This window comes from Nicotiana sylvestris, chromosome 1, assembly GCF_000393655.2.
Source record: "Nicotiana sylvestris chromosome 1, ASM39365v2, whole genome shotgun sequence".
NCBI lineage: Eukaryota > Viridiplantae > Streptophyta > Magnoliopsida > Solanales > Solanaceae > Nicotiana > Nicotiana sylvestris.
In genome coordinates, this window is record NC_091057.1 from 176,880,123 (window position 1) to 176,894,680 (window position 14,558).

The 14,558-nt window shown below is 40.1% G+C and overlaps 2 protein-coding genes across 2 annotated transcripts; both read left to right on the forward strand.

The window, feature by feature from the left end:
- Positions 1-428: 428 nt before the first annotated feature.
- On the forward strand, positions 429-3,673 carry LOC138877198 (uncharacterized). Its single transcript, XM_070156792.1, has 5 exons — positions 429-575; positions 1,000-2,316; positions 2,464-2,610; positions 2,729-2,928; positions 3,118-3,673. Exons 1-5 carry the CDS (start codon positions 429-431, stop codon positions 3,671-3,673), a joined length of 2,367 nt encoding a protein of 788 aa, XP_070012893.1.
- A 1,172-nt stretch (positions 3,674-4,845) lies between these two features.
- Positions 4,846-5,703, forward strand: LOC138877206 (uncharacterized). Its single transcript, XM_070156799.1, has one exon. The coding sequence runs from the start codon at positions 4,846-4,848 to the stop codon at positions 5,701-5,703; it is 858 nt and encodes a 285-aa protein (XP_070012900.1).
- The last annotated feature ends 8,855 nt before the right edge of the window (positions 5,704-14,558 follow it).

Below are 14,558 nucleotides of genomic sequence, written 5' to 3' on the forward strand. Positions count from 1 at the left end.
TGAACAAAACATAAAGAACATACATGGAATAGGTGGTCACAAAAGTGTCTCGTTTAGTGATCTGTGTATGTTCCCTCACATCCATTTGCCACCAGGTTTCAAGACCCCAAAATTCAAGAAGTATGATAGACACGGCGACCATGTCGCCCACTTGAAAAGGTACTGAAACCAGCTGAGGAGTGCAGGTGGAAAAGAAGAATTGTTGATGACATATTTTGGAGAAAGTCTTATAGGGTTAGCCTCTGAGTGGTTCATTGACCAAGACATCTCTCACTGGCATGGCCCAGGCCTTCGTCAAGCAATTCCAATACAACATTGATATTGCACCAGATCGCAATTCCCTATCCAATATGAAGAAAAAGCCGACGGAAAGCTTTAGGGAGTATGCCATCAAGTGAAGGGAGCAAGCGCCCAGAGTTAAGCCACCCATGGATAATCATGAGTTGATCACTGTGTTTTTGGAGGCTCAAGAGCCTGATTATTTCCAAAATATGATGTCCGCAATGGGTAGGCCTTTTGCCAAAGCAATCAAGATAGGGGAAATGGTCGAAAATGGCCTAAAGACTAGCAGGATTGTAAGTTAGGCTACTCTCAAAGCCACCATCCAAGCGATCCAAAATGGGTCGAGAAGTTTTGCAAATAGGAAAAAGAGAGATGAAGGTTTTATGATGACTTTGGGATCTAGGGAAGTTCAAAGAAGGGCATCACACCCTTATATACAAGTTCCATAGGGGCAATCCAGCTACCCTTAACATTATTATCCTCTATCAATTCCTCAATACTCAGTGGGCCCACCACAGTATACAGTGTTTAATGCTCAATCCTATGTTCGGCCGACCAATCAACAGATACGGGCACCAGCTCCAAAGAACCCCCGACCTCAGCAACAAAATTTTTGGACAACCTACAATGCTCGTCCCAGGCAGGATTATGGTCGAGAGCAGAGGCCAGTGGAAAAATTCACCCCATTAGCTGAATCATACTTCTAGTCTTTTCCAGAAACTAAAACAAATGGGCGTGATTGGACCCATCGCTCCCCACCATATACATCCCAATTCACATGGATTTCAAGCAAATGCTAGATGTGAATATCATTTAGGTACCCCGGGGCATAGCACTGATGATTGTTGGACTTTAAAAAGAGCTATAAAAAGACCCATCACTGAAAAGTTGATTGTGGTAACAAATGGCGAAGACCCTCCCAATGTTACAAACAACCCATTGCCAGCACACAATGATGTTCATTTTATAGGAATGATTGGACGAGATCTGGAACGCAAGCCGTTTAATCGGGCACAGATGACCGTGGGAACAATTCATGAGGGAACCAAATGGGATAAAGGCGCCCCGAGCTTAGAAAATGTAACTTTATTTGTTCCTAAGGTCACGAGGTTGGAAGTTCCCTCTAATGTTCCAATCCCAAGGTTGTATGTCCTTGGAGGCCACCACATCACATGGCAGAATTATGGCAGTACAAAGGGTACAACAGAGCCAATCATAATCAGACATGTCGTGCAACCCCCTCTGACAAATACAAAAACCATTCCTTGGAACTACAACAAAACTGTGATGACATACAAAGGCAAGGAAATCATAGAAGAAGTGGGGGAAACTGGAGGTTTGACTCGATCAGGGAGGTGTTACTCTCCAGAGGAGTCGAGGAAGGCCAAACAAATCAGAGAAGGACAATTGCCAATAAAGAAATATGTCACTGAAGAGGAGGCAGAAGAGTTTTTGAAAAAGATGAAAGTTCACGATTACTCAATCATTAACCAGCTAAGAAAGACTCCTGCCCAAATCTCTCTACTATCTCTGCTCCTACACTCAAAAGAGCATGCCCATGTACTGATCAAGAACTTGAACAAGGCACTTGTCTTAGAGAAGACCATAGTGAATGAGTTAGAGAAGATGGCCAACAGATTTTTCAAGGTGAACAGAATCTCCTCTACTAATGATGAACTTCCCGAGGAAGGAGCCGGGCATAATAGGGCTTTGCACCTGGTCGTCAAATGTGAGGGGCATTATGTAAAGCGAGTCATGATTGATGGAGGCTCGAGTGTAGATGTATGCCCTCTCTCTAATTTGCAAGGCATGAAAATTAACACAGATAGAATCCGGCCTAGAAATGTTCGCATTCGGGCTTTTGATGGCTCAGCGAGAGATACCATTGGGGAGATCAACCTCACCATGACAATTGGGTCGGTTGACTTTGAAATTGTCTTCCAAGTAGTAGACATGGACACTTCTTATAACTTTCTTCTTGGAAGGCCATGGATCCATATGGCTCGAGTTGTGCCATCCATATTGTATCAGATGGTAAAGTTCGAACACGACATGTAAGAGATTATTGTTCACGGAGAAGACGAGTCATCCATTTATAAAGACTTGTTAATCCCGTGCATTGAGGCCAAAGAAGGGTGTGAGTTCATTGCTTTCGAAGTTATTTTTGTGGACCATGTTAAGGAAGGAAAGCCCATTCTGCATCCTCGTCTTTCTGCCACATTTGTAATGGTGGCTGCAGTTATATTGAGACAGGGATGTGAGCCAGGAAAAGGCTTGGGGCATCATTGCAAGGAATTTCGGAGCCTATTTCTCCGTTCAATAACCAGGGTACTTTTGGCTTAGGCTTCAGGCCAACACAAGCAGATAAAAACAAAGCCAAGCACCGCAAAAAGCATGGATGGGTCTTGCAACAACCTATCCCTCACATTTTCTACCTTTTGTCAAGCCACGACTTCAAGAGGGTCAAAATTCCTTGGCGCATGCAAACATTGGTAAAATTTGTCATGGCCTCAGCCAGATGTTTTCTGAAGTGAATATGATCCAGGCTGGTGAAGGCACTAGTCGTGCCGATATGCAACTAATTGACCCAGACACCATGCTCACCAACTGGAAAGCAGCTCCTCTCCCCACAAGGAATGAGTCTTGGTAGTTTTCTTTTGCAGCTTCTTTTCTGTATTTTGGGTTACTTTCAGGGTTGTAATCCAAACATCTCAGTGTGATTGTTTCGATGTTAACCCTTCTATCCTTTCGAATTCAATGAAATGCAGTTCAGTTTCGTATTAAGTCATGTATCTTTTCCTTTTTCTAATTCCTGTCATATTATTTCTATTTCAGTTTTGTTAATGCTGGCTTTAATAACATGACATGCATGAGGAATTCACGCCTAGATCTTAAAAAGCTGTCTAATGTCGAAATAATACATCGAGAGGTTGAATATGATGAAGATGAGTTTGTTGAGGAAATAAAAAGAGAGTTGGAACAATTTGAAAACAAGCCTAAGCCCAACCTCAATGAAATTGAGCCAATTAATATCGGAAGTCTTGAAGAAGTTAGAGAAACAAAGATAAGCATTCACACTGAACAGAAAACCAGAGATGCCTTGATTCAACTTTTATTTGAATACAGAGATGTGTTTGATTGGTCTTACGATGATATGCCGGGTTTAAGTGCTGATCTAGTGGTTCATAAGCATCCTACGTATCCTGATTTTCCACCAGTCCAACAAAAGCAACAAAAATTTAAAACAGACGTGAGTGACAAAATCAAAGAGGAAAGAATGAAGCAACTGAGCGCATTAGAGCTGTCCGATACACCACCTGGGTGGCGAATGTTGTGCCTGTGCGGAAGAATGATGGAAAGACCAGAGTCTGTGTTGACTACAGGGACCTGAACAAAGCAAGTCCAAAGGATAATTTTCCTTTACCAAATATACACATTCTTGTAGATAATTGCGCAAAGCATGAGATACAATCGTTCGTGGATTGCTATGCTGGGTACCACCAAATTCTAATGGATAAGGATGATGCAGAAAAAACCGCTTTCACCACTCCACGAGGTACTTATTGTTACAGGGTCATGCCATTCGGTTTAAAGAATGCATGGGTAACTTATATGAGGGCCATGGCCACCATTTTTCACAACATGATGCACAAAGAGATTGAAGTATATGTTGATGATGTCATCATAAAATCAAAGACACAGGCTAATCACGTGTGCTATTTGAAAAAGTTCTTCGAATGGCTTCGAAGGTATAAACTTAAGCTTAATCCAGCCAAGTGTGCATTTAGGGTTCCATCTAGGAAACTCCTTAGTTTTATAGTCAGCCAAAGAGGCATTGAACTGGATCCATCTAAGATAAAGTCCATTCGAGATCTGCCACCCCCGGAGAACAAAAAGAAAGTCATGAGTTTGCTCGGGAGGTTGAACTACATCAGTAGGTTCATTGCTCAGCTCACAACCACGTGCGAGCCTATCTTTAAGTTGCTGAAAAAGGATGCCGCTATCAAGTGGACGGACGATTGCCAAAATGCTTTTGATAGGATCAAATATTATCTGTCAAAACCCTCATGTACTGGTCCCACCTGAACCTGGTAGGCATTTGTTTTTATATCTATCAGTGATGGATAATTCCTTTGGATGCGTTCTGGGGCAACATGATGCAACAGGCAAAAAAGTACAGGCAATCTACTATTTGAGCAAGAAGTTCACCAATTATGAGGTTAAGTACACCCTTTTAGAAAGGACATATTGTGCCTTGACTTGGGTCACTCAGAAGCTGAGACATTATCTTTTTGTCTACACTACTTACCTCATATCCAGAATGGATATTTTGAAGTACATCTTCTAAAAGCCAATGCCCACTAACAGGCTCGCGAAATGGCAAATCCTGATGACAGAGTTCGACATCGTCTATGTCACTCACATCGCGATGAAAACACAGGATTTGGCAGATCATTTGGTAGAGAATACAGTTGATGATAAGTATAGGCCACTTAACACATACTTCCCAAAGAGGTCAACTCAATAGAGGAAGTAGTTCCAAACGATCACCCTATATGGAAAATGTATTTTGATGGGGCTGTCAATATCAAAGGAGTTAGGATCTGGGCAATCCTCATCTCACTTATTGGACATCATTACCCTGCAATAGCCCGACTTTGGTTCTTCTGTACCAATAATATGGTAGAATACGAAGCCTGTATCATGGGTTTGAAAATGGCCATCGATCTGGATGTGCATGAACTATTGGTAATGGGAGATTCTGACTTGATTATCCGGCAAGCCCAAGGCGATTGGGAGACTCGAGATATCAAGCTTATTCCGTACAGACAATGTGTTCAAGGCTTGAGCAAAAGATTCAAATCCATCGAGTTCAGGTGCATTCCCAGGTTTCACAACGAGCTAGCTGATGCCTTGGCTACTATAGCCTCGATGCTTCCTTATCCAAGAAACACTCATATTGATCCACTAGAAATCCAAGTTCGGAATCAACAGGGTTACTGCAATACAATTGAGACAGAACCAGATGGTGAACCATGGTATCATGATATAAAACGATTCCTGAAAATAAGAGAATATCCAGAGCATGCCAAAGGAGATCAAAAAAGAACTATAAGGTGGCTCGCCAGTGGTTTTTTCCTGAATGGGGAAATTCTATACAAGAGGACCCCAGATTTAAACTTGTTGAGATGCACAAATGCTATAGAAGCAAAGCGGATCATGAGTGAAGTGCATTCGAGGGTATGCAGGCCTCACATAAATGGATATGTTTTGGCGAAGAAGATTCTGCGGGCAGGGAATTATTGGCTTACTATGGAGCGAGATTGCTTCAGATTTGTTCGCAAGTGTCACCAATGTCAGATTCATGGTGACCTGATTCACTCACCTCCTTCGGAGTTGCATCCCATGTCCTCTCCTTAGCCTTTCATCGCTTGGGGAATGGATATTATTGGGCCAATCGAGCCAAAGGCTTCAAATGGGCATAAATTCATTTTGGTTGTAATTGATTACTTCACCAAATGGGTGGAGGCCGTCACTTTCAAAGCAGTCACCAAGAAAACAGTGGTAGAATTTGTTCATTCCAACATCATCTGTCGCTTTGGTATCCCAAAGACCATTATCACTGATAATGCAACCAATCTAAATAGTCATTTGATAAATGAGGTATGCGAACAATTTAAAATCATGCATCGCCATTCTACCCCTTGCCGGCCAAAAGCCAATGGAGCCGTTGAAGCGACGACCAAGAACATCAAGAAGATTCTTAGGAATATGATCCAAGGTTCCACGCAATGGCATGAAAAGTTGCCTTTTGCTCTTTTGGGATACCGCACGACTGTTTGCACATCTGTTGGTGCAACTCCATATCTGCTTGTATATGGAACTGAAGCTATAATACCCGCTGAAGTTGAAATTCCCTCTCTCCAAATTATTGTAGAATTAGAGACTGAAGGCATTGAGTGGGTCAAGACCCTATTAGAACAACTGATGTTGATCGGCGAAAAACGACTAGCAACAATGTGTTTCAGCCAGTTATACTAGCAAAGAATGGCACACACTTACAATAAAAAAGTGCGCCCAAGGCAGTTTTAGGTAGTCCAGCTGGTTTTGAAATGCATCCTTCCGCACTAGGTAGAAGCTAAAGGAAAGTTTGCCCCGAACTGGCAAGGACCCTACATCATCAAGAAAGTGTTACCAAAAGGGGCCTTGCACTTGGTAGATGAAGAAGGACGGGTACCAGACATGACTATTAACGCATATGCAGTCAAAAGATATTATGTCTGATATATACCCACTGTAGAATTTTTACGCATTGATTTTCTCAGATCGAAGTGACGAAGGCTATCATTTGCTCGCTATTCCAAATAGGTGTCACCCTTCTGTTAATCCTTTTGAGACGTATTTGTCTTCCTTGTTTCTCACTTTTTGGAACCTGTGTACTTGTAAAAAACAACAACAAATCTCTGAGTTATTGAACTACGTCTGACCTGATTCTGAAAGGATACGTAGACAACCTTACCCTGGTTTCGGTCCCATCAGAATAAAAAATCCATATTCCCAATACTCTAAAACTGGGGCAGAAGTTTTGTTTTATTTCACGGTTTTTCTATAAAAAACGGTTCCAAAAGTTGTAATTCGTTTCAAGGTTCCAAATGAGAGAGTCTTATCAGTGAAAACCCGTACGAGCACTATAAGGCGACATTGAGCAGAGAAATGAGAGAGTCTTATTGGTAAAAACCCAGATGGGCACCATAAGGCGACGGTTAGTAGAGAAATAAGAGGTTAGTTAGCAAAAACCTGCAAAGGGCGCTACTAGCCGAATGAGGGCCTTTGATTCTCCGACCTCAGCACAACCAAGACAAATTCAAGATGAACATTTGCGGCAGATTTTGAGAATTAGACAACTTAGACAGATCAGGCGTTCAGTCCAAAATGCATGTCATGATTCATTGAAGTCGGCACATACCTCCAGATAAGTCTCCCTATTCCTTTTCCGAAAGGGACACCTTTTGTTTAAACACAGTTCTTTTTCACTTTCAATTATTATTCTGTTTTTACCCATAATTTTTCTTTAATTCCCTTTCGGTCTAATCCTGCATCAAAGGCGAAGCAAAAAATGGCTACAAAACTAGCTACAGTTTCCCCGTGATATCGAGTACAATTTGGGGTATATATAGCATTGACAAAGGCATAAATACATCTGAGATCTCATTTAATAAGGAGAACAAGTGTTTTAAAGAAGTTGAAAAGTCGCATGAGCAGGACCTGCTTCATGAGAAAAGTTGATAAGCACTATAGACACAAACTGATACTGGATGCAAGACAACTAAGTTTGATTTTAAAGAAAAAATGCATTGCTTTAGAGACAAGGGTAGTGGTACCATGGACATCTGGGTATGAAATAGTTGGGGGCAATATTGTAAATCCAAGGTCTCCAGAAAATGATACAGAGCGGAAGAGCATCTTGGTACCACACTGACAGAATCGGTTCTTCGACAACAGTGGCCGTGAATCAAGCTACTCAGGGCATCAAGGCCACAAACCAACCACCACTTTGAATGTCACCAAACGTAAGCTCCTTAAAATCTCCATTTTTCTTTTATTTTCAACATGCATACCTCCCATTTTCGCAGCTTAACCCAGGTAGAACCTTTTTCGCCTAGGGGGGATCCAGCTCATAGTTCCGGGTAGAAGTACTCTTCGCTCAGGTTGTTTTTACGCACCTTAACCCAGGTAGAACCTTTTCGCCTATGGGGATCCAACTCATAGTTCTGGGTAGAAGTACTTGTCGCTCAGGTTGCTTTTACGCAGCTTAACCCAGGTAGAACCTTTTCACCTAGGGGGATCCAACTCATAGTTCGAGGTAGAATTACTTTTTGCCCAGGCTTGTTTTACATAGCTTAACCTAGGTAGAACCTTTTCGCCTATGGGGATCCAGCTCATAGTTCCGGGTAGAGTTACTTTTCGCCAAGGTTTGTTTTACATAGCTTAACCCAGGTAGAATATTTTCGCCTAGGGGGATCCAACTCCTATTTTCGAGTAGAAGTGCTCTTCGCCCAGGCTTAGTTTTCATAGTTTAACCCAGGTAGAACCTTTTCGCCTAGGGGAATCCAGCTCATATTTCCGGGTAGAAGTTTTCTTCACCTAGACTTAGTATTCATAGCTTAACCCAGGTAGAACCTTTTCGCCTAGGGGAATCCAACTCATATTTCCAGGTAGAAGTACTCTTCGCTCAGGTTGTTTTTACGCAACTTAACTCAGGTGGAACCGTTTCGCCTATGGGTATCCAGCTCATAGTTTCGGGTAGAAGTACTCTTCAATCAGATTTGATTTTCGTTAGTTTAATGCAAGTAGAACTTTTTCACCCTGATGGATTCAACATTTTTTCCGCAATACAGGGTGCCAACCCCTAGTTACATTCATTTTTTGTAATACAAGGTACCAACCCCTAGTTACATTTCCCTACTGGTATAGGGTACACCAATCCTTAGTTGTATTTTCCAACATAGGGTCTCCACTCCCTAGTTGATTTTATTTTAGACATAGAGTATCCATTCCCTAGTCTCCTTCTCCAACATAGGGTTTCCATTCCCTAGTTGATTTTATTTTAGACATAGGGTCACCACTCCCTAGTCTTCCTACCAGTATAGGGTACACAAATTCCTAACTGTATTTTCCAACATAGGATTCCCCACTCCCTAGTTGAGTCGAGCTTAAATGTAGGATATACCACTCCTTGATATCCTTACTAGTATGGGTTACACCAATCCATGGCTGTGTTTTTCGATGTAGGGTACACCAATCCCTAGTTGATGTGATCTTCAATGTAGGGTAATCCACTCCTTTGTATCTTTGTTAATACGGGGTACACCATTCTCTAGCCATATTTTTCCAACATAAGGTACACCAATCCTTAGTTGAGATACCATTTAGACAATCAGGGTACACCATTCTCAAAGAATCATGTTTTCATAGGGTACACCGATCCCAACACTTTATTGTTTTTAATAAAGTAGTGTAGAATTCTATTACAATAACTCACGAAATTTTCCTAGTGAAAACTGCGGCAGAAAAATTCCGTTCGTTTATTTGTTTTGGTGTCTGAGCAGGTCTTACCTCAAGGCACATAGTTTGAGATGACCAAGAGAAGTATCAAAACGGAGAAGAAGATGAAATAATGTAGACTGATCAAGACATGACTGAAGTCATGAGCATTGAATTTTTCCGTTTTGATCAGAAGAAGTCGTAGAAGAATGAACTAGCACCTGCTGCTAGCAAACATCAAGATTTAGATTAGAGTCTACGTAAAGAACCAGTCAAGACACAAGATCAAGTTCCATAAGACTTATAGGTAGGAATCTTGTAACTCATAGCTGATAGGCTTGTTTAGTTTCTTTTTGATTTTTGATGTAATTACAGACTTACGGACCGGAGCCTCGATGGAACCTCACTCAACTCCTCAACTCATCTTTTCATTTGTTTCCTTGAACTACACACGACCTAACTCTTCCATAACCCAGGATATGTAGGCTGTCTAAAATCAGGTTTTGGTTGCACTCAATTTTTTTCTTTTTCTTTTCTCCCCTTTTAAATAATGGTATGGCCAAAAATTAATCATATCGCTCATCTTTTCTTTGTCTGAAAACTCTTCATCTCGATTTTTTTTCAATTTTTGAATATAGAAGGGTTTACATCGGAAAGTAAGACAATAAAGTAAAACATCCGGATCACACTTGAGATAATTCGGACGTAAAAAGGATGGTAAGACTGATTTATAGGGCTCTTATTTGATACAAGCTGATATGCAAAAAGGCACCCAGCCTCGTTAGGGGGCATAAGTCGGCCTCGACTAGCCATGGCACCCGATGCTTCGACATCAAAACTCTTGGAAGGAGAAAATCAAATTGAAGTGCCTATATAGGCAAATGAAGTTGAAAAGGTTGAGTCTCATGTGACCAACTATCTCGGCAAAAGTTTGGAAAGCCAAGGTCTCTAAAAAATAATACAAAGCAGTCAAGCATCTCGGTGCCACGCTGATAGAATCAGTTCTTCGACGGCAGTGGCCGCGAATCAAATTACTCAGGGCATCAAGGCCACAAACCAACCACCACTTTGAAAACTCACAAATTTCTTTGTTTGAAGCAGGAACAAAGCATGCAGAATGGTGATTCTAAAATAACGAATATCACTAAACGTAAGCTCCTTAAATCTCCATTTTTCTTTTACTTTCGGTATACATCACTATTGTTCATACCTCCTATTTTTACGCAGCTTAACCTAGGTAGAGCCTTTTCGCCTAGGGGATCCAGCTCATAAGTCCGGGTAGAAGTACTCTTCACTCAGGTTGTTTTTACGCAGCTTAACCTAGGTAGAACCTTTTCGCCTAGGGGGATCCAGCTCATAGTTCCGGGTAGAAGTACTTTTCGCTCAGGTTGTTTTTTCGTAGCTTAACCTAGGTAGAACCTTTTCGCCTAGGGGAATCCAGCTCATAGTTCCGGGTAGAAGTACTATTCGCCCAGGCTTAGTTTTCATAGCTAAACCCAGGTAGAACCTTTTCGCCTAGAGGGATCCAGCTCATATTTTCATATAGAAGTACTCTTACCCCAGGCTTAGTTTTCGTAGCTAAACCCAGGTAGAACCTTTTCCCCTCGGGGGATCCAACTCATATTACCGGGTAGAAGTACTTTTCGCCCAGGATTAGTTTTCATAGCTAAACCCATGTAGAACCTTTTCACCTAGGGGGATCCAGCTCATATTTTCGGGTAGAAGTACTCTTCACCCAGGCTTAGTTTTCATAGCTAAACCCAGGTAGAACCTTTTCGCCTAGGGGGATCCAGCTCATATTTTTGGGTAGAAGTACACTTCGCCCAGGCTTAGTTTTTGTAGTTTAACATAGGTAGAAGTTTTTCGCCTAGGGGGATTCAACATTTTTGTCAGTAATACAGGGTGCCAACCCTTGGTTACATTTTCTTTTGCAGTAATACATGGCATCAACCCCTGATTATATTTCCTTACCAGTATAGGGTACACCAATCCCTGGTTTTGTTTTCCAACACAAGGTACATCAATCCTTAGTTGAGACACCATTTAGACAATCAGGGTACACCATTCCCAAAGAATCATATTTTGCTAGGGTACACCGATCCCAACACTTTATTGTTTTTAATAAAGTAGTGTAGAATTCTATTACAATAACTCATAAAATTTTCCTAGTGAAAACTGCGGCAGAAAAATTCCCTTCGTTTGTTTGTTTTGATGTCTCAGCATGTCTTACCTCAAGGCACATGGTTCGAGATGACCAAAAGAAGTATAAATCCAGAATAAAAGAAAAGAGAAAAAGTGAATCCAAAATGTAGAAGCAGATGAAAAATGTGGACTGCTCAAGACATGACTGAAATCACGAGAATTGCATTTTCCTGATTTGATCAAAATAAGCCGTAAAAGAATGAGCTAGTACGTGCAGCTAGCAAGCATCAATGATCAGATCAGAGTTTGCATGAAGAACCAGTCAAGACACAAGATCAAGTTTCAGAAGATTTATAGATAGGATATTGTATTTTCCTTCTCTGTAATGTAATTCTCTTTTATTTTTGATGTAATAAACAAGACCGCGGACCGGAGCCTCGATGGAACCTCATTCGACTCCTCAACTCAGCATTCTACCCTTTTCCTTGAACTACACACGACCTGATTCCCTTATAACTCGGAATATGTAGGTTGTCCAAACCAGGACTTGGTTGCACTCTTTTGTCTTGTCTCTGCCCTTTTGAATAATGGTATGGCCAAAAATTAGTCATATCACTCATCTTGTCTTTGCATGAAAACTCTTCATGTTTCCAAGAAAGAGGGGAATGTTGTGAGCGCCTAATTTTTGGCCATGTTTAAATTTTTTCCCACTTATCTCACCAATACCTCACTTCTCACCTATATTTCCCACTTTCCCTTGTACCCTACGCTGGTCCCCCCACTTTCATTTGTCCATACTCCACTCTCCTTTGTTCCCCACGCCTTGTCCCCCACTTGTCCACCACTCACAACCCCTATCCCCTCCATAAAATACACACACATGGATGAATACATGGGAGAAAAAAGAAGCCAAGAACGCAGCCACGACATTCTCCCCTTTTCACTCATCTTCCTCCTCTAAAAAACCCATTAAAAGTAATGCAATTCTCCTGCAAAAGGGCCACGAAACATCACTATTTTCTAGATTAAAACTAGCAATTCTTTCTCCTACAATCAGCTGCAAAATCCAACCAAATAAAGCTCTAGCAACCCACTGAAAAGCAACCCCAATAGCCACAGCAAAAACACCTCCGAAAGCTTTCCAAACACAATAGAAAACGCAGCAGCAGATGTGAAAAATGCAGCAGCTATGGCTTCTCCATCCCACTCTTAAAATCAGTTATGAAACTATGTATAATCATTTCCACTAGTTCACTACTTTGCCGGCATTTTGCCGGAGTTTCACCATCTCCGACCATCTCTCTTTCACTATAAAACGCAGCAGCTCTACCTTCGTTAGCTCATGTTTCTTTCTTAAGTTGAGCCCAGTCCGTCAAATTTGTCGAGGTCCCCGCTTTAAGATTTTTTGTCAGTGGTCTTTGGTTGATGATTCGGGTAGTGTTGGAGTTATATCAGCACTATCTTCTACGATGTATTCAGGGAGATTCAATATATAATTAAATTTAGAAGTTTTGTCCTTTAAAGGTCAGCCTCTGTTCTTTAGCATTTTGATAATATTACTGCATCAATGTGATCTTCTCTCATCTAAATTTTTGGTTGTTATTGATTTTGCATCTCTGTGTTTGTTTGACATAAAATAATTTTATTATCTTTGGTTAGTTGAAAACGTGAGTTTAAGTTTAAGGCCTTCTGATTTATTTGAAGATTGTTGAAAAGTGCATGGTTTCCCTTTGAATTTAAAACTCAATGTTTAGAAAAAGAAAACAACAAAAACTATGGAAATTGTTTAGCTAAAGTTGAAAAGTCGTGTTATTTGTTTAGATATATCATTGTTTTCTTTTAACTCGTCTAATAATGTGATGTACGTAGTTGTCAAAAGTGCCTTTATTTATTAGATTAACAGTTAACTTTTAAGGTGTGCTAATGGAAACTACATAGTGTAAATGACTTTTATAATTGCAAATAAGCTAAAATCATACACGTATCCCACAATAATCTTTCATAAACCATGACTCTACACTAATCACTAGTTTAGAAATAATTCTTATAAATACTGGTAGTTTGCTTTTAGGCATATTAATAATGAAACATCATGCTATGAGTATGGTTCCCGTGGCATGGTCGCGATACATAATTCCAAATTTGAGTACACGTACGCTCGACTCTTTTCTAAGATAATTCCATAGTTGTGAATAATCAAGCAAGTAAAAAGCGGTAAAAGGGTAAAAATGTACGTAGGTTCTAAGATGAGCAATTAAAGAATTAATTCAAGCCAAATGTAGTCAATAAAGCGACCGTGCTAGAATCACAGGACTCGGGGAATGCCTTACACCTTCTCCCCGGTCAACATAATTCCTTACCCAGACTTTATTTTCGCAGACCAATAATAATAGAGTCAAACCTTCCTTTGAATAGAGATTCAAATAAAATGTGACTTGGAACACCGACAAAAATCAATTAGGCAACTCTATAAATAAAATAATCCTTATTTCAAATTTGTCACTTTAATTGGAAAAACTCTTTAACCCACAATCCTTAATAACACATTATCCTTTGGAGGGGTAAAAAGGGGCGTGACAATCATTATTATCACTTCTACCTATTTTATTTCTAAGTTATTCTTATATTGATTTTGTAATTCTCACGAAGCAAAATTGATATATAATAACCAATTAATAAAATAGTAGAGTGAGAGTAATTTTTAGTAACCTATTATTCCAAGTTTGTAATCTTGTTTGCCTCAGTTTTAATTCTCGCAGAGGAATTATTGTAGGCAAGATTATTAATTTTTTAATAAAAATATTCTCACAAAGTTTTTACTATCTCTTAGCACAATTCAAGCAAGAAAAATATTTCGGTTTAATCGTCACTGGTTTTAACTCAATTAATCACATAACCTCATGGAGTGCTATTAATTGACTACTTTTTAGTGAGCTAAATATAATTGTATTAGCAATAAGCAATTATTCCTCAGAGAAATACATGTAAAAATTGAGATTTTATTGTAATATATTATCAAGTGAATTCAACAATTTCTAACTCTTCCGAAAGTTTTTGTTTTTTTTTTAAGTAATTAACAAGCTTTAAAC

Bases quoted from the DNA above. Each gene is read 5' to 3' on its own strand.
- LOC138877198 (XM_070156792.1), top strand. From the start codon at position 429: ATGGATAATCATGAGTTGATCACTGTGTTTTTGGAGGCTCAAGAGCCT. The intron at 576-999 runs GTAAGTTAGGCT...AGTCTTTTCCAG, and splicing joins GCCTAAAGACTAGCAGGATT to AAACTAAAACAAATGGGCGT. The intron at 2,317-2,463 runs GTAAAGTTCGAA...GACCATGTTAAG, and splicing joins CATCCATATTGTATCAGATG to GAAGGAAAGCCCATTCTGCA.
- LOC138877206 (XM_070156799.1), top strand. From the start codon at position 4,846: ATGTATTTTGATGGGGCTGTCAATATCAAAGGAGTTAGGATCTGGGCA.